The sequence below is a fragment of the Aegilops tauschii genome, chromosome 4, assembly GCF_002575655.3.
Source record: "Aegilops tauschii subsp. strangulata cultivar AL8/78 chromosome 4, Aet v6.0, whole genome shotgun sequence".
Taxonomy (NCBI): Eukaryota; Viridiplantae; Streptophyta; class Magnoliopsida; order Poales; family Poaceae; genus Aegilops; species Aegilops tauschii.
This window is the reverse complement of record NC_053038.3, coordinates 148,208,518-148,214,857: the sequence shown is the minus strand read 5'-3', so window position 1 is coordinate 148,214,857 and position 6,340 is coordinate 148,208,518. Positions and strand designations below refer to the sequence as shown.

The 6,340-nt window shown below is 41.4% G+C and overlaps 1 protein-coding gene across 20 annotated transcripts; it reads right to left on the bottom strand.

Annotated features, from left to right (window-relative positions):
• Positions 1–2,243: 2,243 nt before the first annotated feature.
• Positions 2,244–6,138, bottom strand: LOC109782822 (uncharacterized). 20 transcript variants are annotated; one of them, XR_012181600.1, is made up of 8 exons: positions 5,725–6,138; positions 5,517–5,632; positions 5,364–5,424; positions 5,207–5,285; positions 5,063–5,105; positions 3,413–3,593; positions 3,204–3,267; positions 2,244–2,703 (listed from the first exon to the last, which is right to left on the bottom strand). XR_012181600.1 is itself a non-coding variant. In XM_020341437.4 (7 exons), the coding sequence occupies exons 1-6, from the start codon at positions 5,621–5,623 to the stop codon at positions 2,672–2,674; spliced, it is 360 nt and encodes a 119-aa protein (XP_020197026.1). In that variant the 5' UTR covers positions 5,624–5,755; the 3' UTR covers positions 2,244–2,539; positions 2,640–2,671. The 20 variants fall into 20 exon arrangements, 12 of the variants coding, with proteins under 12 accessions (XP_020197026.1, XP_040242839.1, XP_073352543.1 ...); XR_012181602.1 differs by having other exon boundaries at positions 2,244–2,539; positions 2,640–2,703; positions 5,517–5,755; XR_012181599.1 differs by having other exon boundaries at positions 2,244–2,539; positions 2,640–2,703; positions 3,413–3,450; positions 5,517–5,755.
• Between the last annotated feature and the right edge of the window lie 202 nt (positions 6,139–6,340).

The window sequence follows — 6,340 nt, the reverse complement described above, 5'->3', positions numbered from 1 at the left end:
TTGATCTCTCATGCTTCACTTATATTATTTTGAGAGTCCTTTAGAACAGCGTGGTAATTTTCTTTGGCTATAAAATTAGTCCTAATATGATAGGCATCCAAGATGGGTATAATAAAAACTTCCATAAAAGGTGCATTGAATACTATGAGAAGTTTGATACTTGATGATTGTTTTGAGATATAAAGATGGTAATATTAGAGTCGTGCTAGTTGAGTAGTTGTGAATTTGAGAAATACTTGTGTTGAAGTTTGCAAGTCCCGTAGCATGCATGTATGGTAAACGTTGTGTAACAAATTTGAAGCATGAGGTGTTCTTTGATTGTCATCCTTATGAGTGGCGGTCGGGGATGAGCGATGGTCTTTTCCTACAAATCTATCCCCCTAGGAGCATGCGTGTAATGCTTGGTTTTTGTTGACTTGTAGATTTTTGCAATAAGTATGTGAGTTCTTTATGACTAATGTTGAGTCCATGGATTATACGCACTCTCACCTTTCCATCATTGCTAGCCTCTTCGATACCGTGCATTGCCCTTTCTCACCTTGAGAGTTGGTGCAAACTTCGCCGATGCATCCAAACCCCGTGATATGATACGCTGTATCACACATAAACCTCCTTATATCTTCCTCAAAACAGCCACCATACCTACCTATTATGGCATTTCCATAGCCATTCCGAGATATATTGCCATGCAACTTTCCACCGTTTCATTTATTATGACACGCTTCATCATTGTCATATTGCCTTGCATGATCATGTAGTTGACATCGTATTTGTGGCAAAGCCACCATGCATAATTTATCATACATGTCACTCTTGATTCATTGCCCATCCCGGTACACCGCCGGAGGCATTCATATAGTCATATTTTGTTCTAGTATCGAGTTGTAATCATTGAGTTGTAAATAAGTAGAAGTGTGATGATCATCATTAATAGAGCATTGTTCCAAATAAAAAAAGAGAAAAAAAGAGAAGAAAGGCCCAAAAAAAGGGGGAAAAGGGACAATGCTACTATCCTCTTTTCCACACTTGTGCTTCAAAGTAGCACCATGATTTTTATGATAGAGAGTCTCTTGTTTTATCATTTTCATATGGTAGTGGGAATTTTTCATTATAGAACTTGGCTTGTATATTCCAACAATGGGCTTCCTCAAATGCCCTAGGTCTTCATGAGCAAGCAAGTTGGATGCATTCCCACTTAATTTCTTTTGTTGAGATTTCATACATTTATAGCTCTAGTGCATCCGTTGCATGGCAATCCCTACTCCTTACATTGACATCAATTGATGGGCATCTCCCTAGCCCATTGATTATCCGCGTCAATGTGAGACTTTCTCTTTTTTTGTCTTCTCCACATAACCCTCATCATTATATTCTATTCCACCCATAGTGCTATGTCCATGGCTCACGCTCATGTATTGCGTGAAAGTCGAAAAAGTTTGAGATTACTAAAGTATGAAACAATTGCTTGGCGTGTGATCGGGGTTGTGCATGATGAGAGCAATCTTGTGTGACGAAAATGGAGCATGACCAAACTATATGATTTTGTAGTGATGAACTTTCTTTGGCCATGTTATTTTGAGAAGACATAATTGATTAGTTAGTATGCTTGAAGTATTATTATTTTTATGTCAATATTAAACTTTTATCTTGAATCTTTCGGATCTGAACATTCATGCCGCAATAAAGAGAATTACTTACAAAATTATGCGAGGTAGCATTCTACATCAAAAATTCTATTTTTTATCATTTACCTACTCGAGGACGAGCAGGAATTAAGATTGGGGATGCTTGATACGTCTCCAACGTATCTATAATTTTTGATTATTAGTTGACCCGTTGCGCCATTTGGCGCAGAGACCCGCTAAAGCCATGTTGTCGATGAAAATAGTTTCATTTTGCAAGAACCTATTCGATATTGGTAGTACAAAGCTCATGTGTTAAACGATGTTATATTGAAAATATGGCTATCACGATGCGAAATCCGAGTTTGAAAAAAATTATATTTGTATAACATGTACAAACCAGCTAAGGAAGCATTGTTTTAGTTGAAAATATGGTTATAATGATTAGATATCTGAGTTTGAAAAAAAACATCTCAAAAAGAAAATTCATGGTTTAGTTGGTTTAGTTGTGAGCAAGCACATATGGTAACAAATTTAACTCCTCTTAATAAAAAAAGAAGAGGCTTGCTGTGTACGATAAGATGTATAATAAATTTACCCCTTGCGCCACAGGTCTCATTTGAAACAAAGAGTTATTCGACAATAAATGCTTGACAAATTGGCAATAATAAGGATCCTTTTAATAATGAAAATTGAAAGAAACATAGCTTCAAACTATGTAATAGAGTTTTCAAAATGCGAGCATTCTCCCTATATAATTTTGCTATGTAAGTTGGAACTTAGGAATCCATGTCACGGTTTATCCTTGATACATTGTTGGTAACTCTCCCCTCCCACTATGGATCCATAGCATTTTTTCCTTCACAGCCCCTTTATAGTCTTGACTGGTTTTGAATGTCACGCTGGGAACACCATTCCTGCTCAAATAATAGCAAGCTATAGATATCGAGCAATAATATAGTGTGAATAACTGAACATGGAAATCTGACAGTAAGACTAATGGAACACAAAGTATACTTCCTACAATTTCTTCCATCTTCCTTTCAATTCTACGGGAAAAGGTTGCAACATGAGGAATAGCCTGCAGAAATAGATAGTATCGAATACTGCACAAGTCAATAAAATGTTACTGCTAGCCATAGTGCATACATTCTTATCTCTTATTGTACTTTTTGCATCCTACTACGACTGAGAGCACATACATGACATATCCTGGTAATGCCACAATTGTTGTTAGCGACTGAAATGAGTTGTCCAGATTTTTACTGGTAAATCAATTCAGTTTACATGCAACTAATAAAATTTTCCAGGGAAATGTTGTAGTGATATCATGGCGGCGCAAGCATAGAAGTTATTACAGAGTGGAAAGAACAGTCTAGATTTTCAGTACTGAATTTGTCCGGCCTAGCATTGCAGAAAGCTAAAGTTTATTAAGAGCATTATCTCCCAAAAGCTGCAAACAGTGATACGTCTAAAAAATTACAGCATATTATTAGCTGAAAGATCAAGATGTTGTGTGATATGTGACAGAATACTCATTGTATGCTGTACATGAGGAGGTTTGTGAGCAAATTGACGCACTGTTAAATGAGTCATAGGCCAGTACCAGATAGAGCATTCACTCCTTCAAAATGCATTCAATAAACTGAAAGAGAAATGCATCATGTTACAGGTGTAGCCAAGTACAGTTGAAAGCGAACTTGATATAGCTTTGTAAAGTTGAAAGTATAAAACTTCACACAAGGTAAAGCAAGTCAAATCAGAGGGGAAAGGAGGGCAGCAACATGCACCTGGAGCAAGAGGGAACACAATCTCGTGTTGTGGCTTTCTGAAATAGAGAGCACTTTTATATCAACTAAAACAGGTTCAGGAGATGAACAATCAGATAGAGCAGCTCAAATGCATTAAAAACATCCCTTCGGCCTTGCAGACAACACCGCAAGAAGAGGCTTTGTAACTCAAGCACACCATCTATGCAAAGGGCAAAAAGAAAAGGAAAGTGAATTGTGTGTACGCATACACTAGAAGACACTGCAGACCAGTTCCTAATGCTTCTCTGGGTCTTACAGCCATCGGTTAATCCGTGAGCAGGAGAACGGAGAGAAACAAAGTACAGATCTTAGTCTCTAAGGCATTTCATCAATCATGTAAAGATCTAAAGATGAAGCGGTTCTGGATTTGGGTTGGGAAATTGGCCGAGCAATTATGACCAGGCTGCACCAATAAGTCCTTGCCAACATGTAAATTATCCAGTCAATAGAAATGGTATACCTTCGTAAATAACCTGTCCTATTTAAACAAATAAATTTGTAATCTGTTATTAATCCAGGACAAAGTGAGATGGCAAGGTCTTCAGAAACATCCAGCCGACAATCTCAAATTGGAGGCTTGAATTAAAAAAGGATCTTCAACTACTTCAACACAAGATCAAAGACGAGCACTAATTCCACCTTGTTCAAGCAGGCTGTCAGATCAATTTTAAAATGATTCTCATGTTGCCCAAAACTGAAATTGGATAAGGGCTCTGCCCCATTAGCTTAGATCTTTTTTCTTTTGTTTCTATTTTCTCCTTTCCCTTTGTAACATACTGTTTTTTTAATGAAAATATAATATACCATAGAACTATTGTTCTACGGTTTGCTGTTCAAAAAAAGTGAAATTACCTAAAGGGCTATGTCCATCTTCTTCAGTCCTATTCACACTGAGAGGAAATAACAGAAAACTCACAAACATGACAAAAAAATAGATAAGTCCTATTCATATGGTTCATATGTACCAATGCATGGTTTTTGTATATAAATAGAAAATTTGAAGGCACATGTTCCAGTTTTCTTTATTTACTGGAACACCATAGAGATCACATGCCTATAGTTTGTCGTGCAAGATTCTGCAAATTAATAGCTAGAGCGACATTTCACTACAACAATCAGTGGATAATGTATTTGACTAAAGTAGTACTATTATAGTGTCTCTATTGTATCTCAAGAATTAACTGGATGTTTGTACAACAAATACTATTCATGAGCAATTGTCACATGCAATTCTTATTGCATCCAGTCCTTCATCCAGCGCAGCAAGATGGATCCATATCCATAATTGGCGTTGTAATGAACTGCGGTTTCTTTCAAAAAAATTAGTCTGAGAATTGGACAAATATGCTTCTATGTACAACAGAAAGAGTGAGCACGGGGGGCATCGAGTTACCATGACCTCCAAAATAGGTATAACAACGGAAACAAGCGGACAAATCCTGCTCACACGCATACACGAAATATAAGCAGCACGAGAACGAAAAACACACAACGCCTGACCATATCCGGAACATTTAAACGACCAGCACGACATACAGATATTTAAAAGATCACCAAGGCAGACAGCATGACACAGAAGATACTGAAAGTAAAACACACACACATGTAGTAGAAAGGAAAGAAGAAAACCTTGATGAGTCGATCGACACAGCGACAGAAGAGATCGTACAACCTGTGAAATACACACAAAAAACAACCGGTAAGAGCACAACGACACACAGGCATGCAATGAACACTCAGCCGGTCACAGAAGCAACAGAACGGCCTATTTACCCGAGGCAGCAAGCAGAAGCACGTTGGGTAAGCAGTAGGACGGACGAGAAGAAGAAGCGCCAGCAACAGGAGAAGTAGGCTGAACCGTAGAACAAGCGTCAGCACACATGCATTTCATCAAATATTCTATAGGCAAGCACAAGAGGGGTGGACTAACCTCAACGAAGGAGAGACGGACCCAAGGCTCGACGCAAGCGACAACAGGAAACCGTACCAAACTGCGCATGAACGAAACAAAGGCAAACATGCAAAATTAGCACGACGAATCCAAAGCAGCGGCGAAGAACATGCGAACCAGAGAAGGACGAACCTCAACCAGCGGCAAACATCGAGCAGAGGAGGCCCATCGGAACAGAGCATGGGGCTGCCGCATCTCGGCCACCATGCATCACGGCGAGGTAAAATATCCCAGTCCATCTCTCCTTTCTTCTAGATGACTAACACGATTAGCACATCAACCAAGAAAATAAGAGGAACGATGAACATCACACGGAAAAAACAAGAATGATGAACATCACCTCAACAGGAGACGAGGTAGATCGATTGGGCTATTTGTCCTCGGCCGCCAGCGGCGTGGTCGGAGGGCGAGTCTTCTCCTCTTCCATCTCGTTCTCCTCCCGGCCTGCGGCGGCGGCCTAGAGATCCTTGTCCACCGCGCGCACGGCGCGACACAGCTCGTCGTGGCGGGAGGCGGCGGGGCCGAGGCCGCTGGCGGCCGCCTGGACGAGGCCCTCGGCTCGGTCGCAGGACTCGCTGAAGGCGTGGAGGCAACGGTGGAGGTCCGTGAGCGCCACCGTGCACCCGGGCTCGCGGACGGCAGGGGCGGGAGCGGCGGCCGCGGCGTCGACCAGCGCGTCGGAGGCGCCAGTCCATCTCTCTCTCCAACTGCAGATGGAGGTGAGGCACGCACGATGCACATGCATCGGGCAGCTGCAGTCCATCCTCTTTCTCCAAAGTCCAAATGCAGGCGAGACGCGACACCACCATGCAGCCGACGAGCGGGACCAGATCAGTGGCGGCCCACCCGTCATCGCGCTAGTACAAACGCATGTGCACAATCCGGGTGCACATGCCGATCCACCCCTCTGAAGCTGACGCAGGACACAGTAACTCCCACGACGCACGACGCGGGAA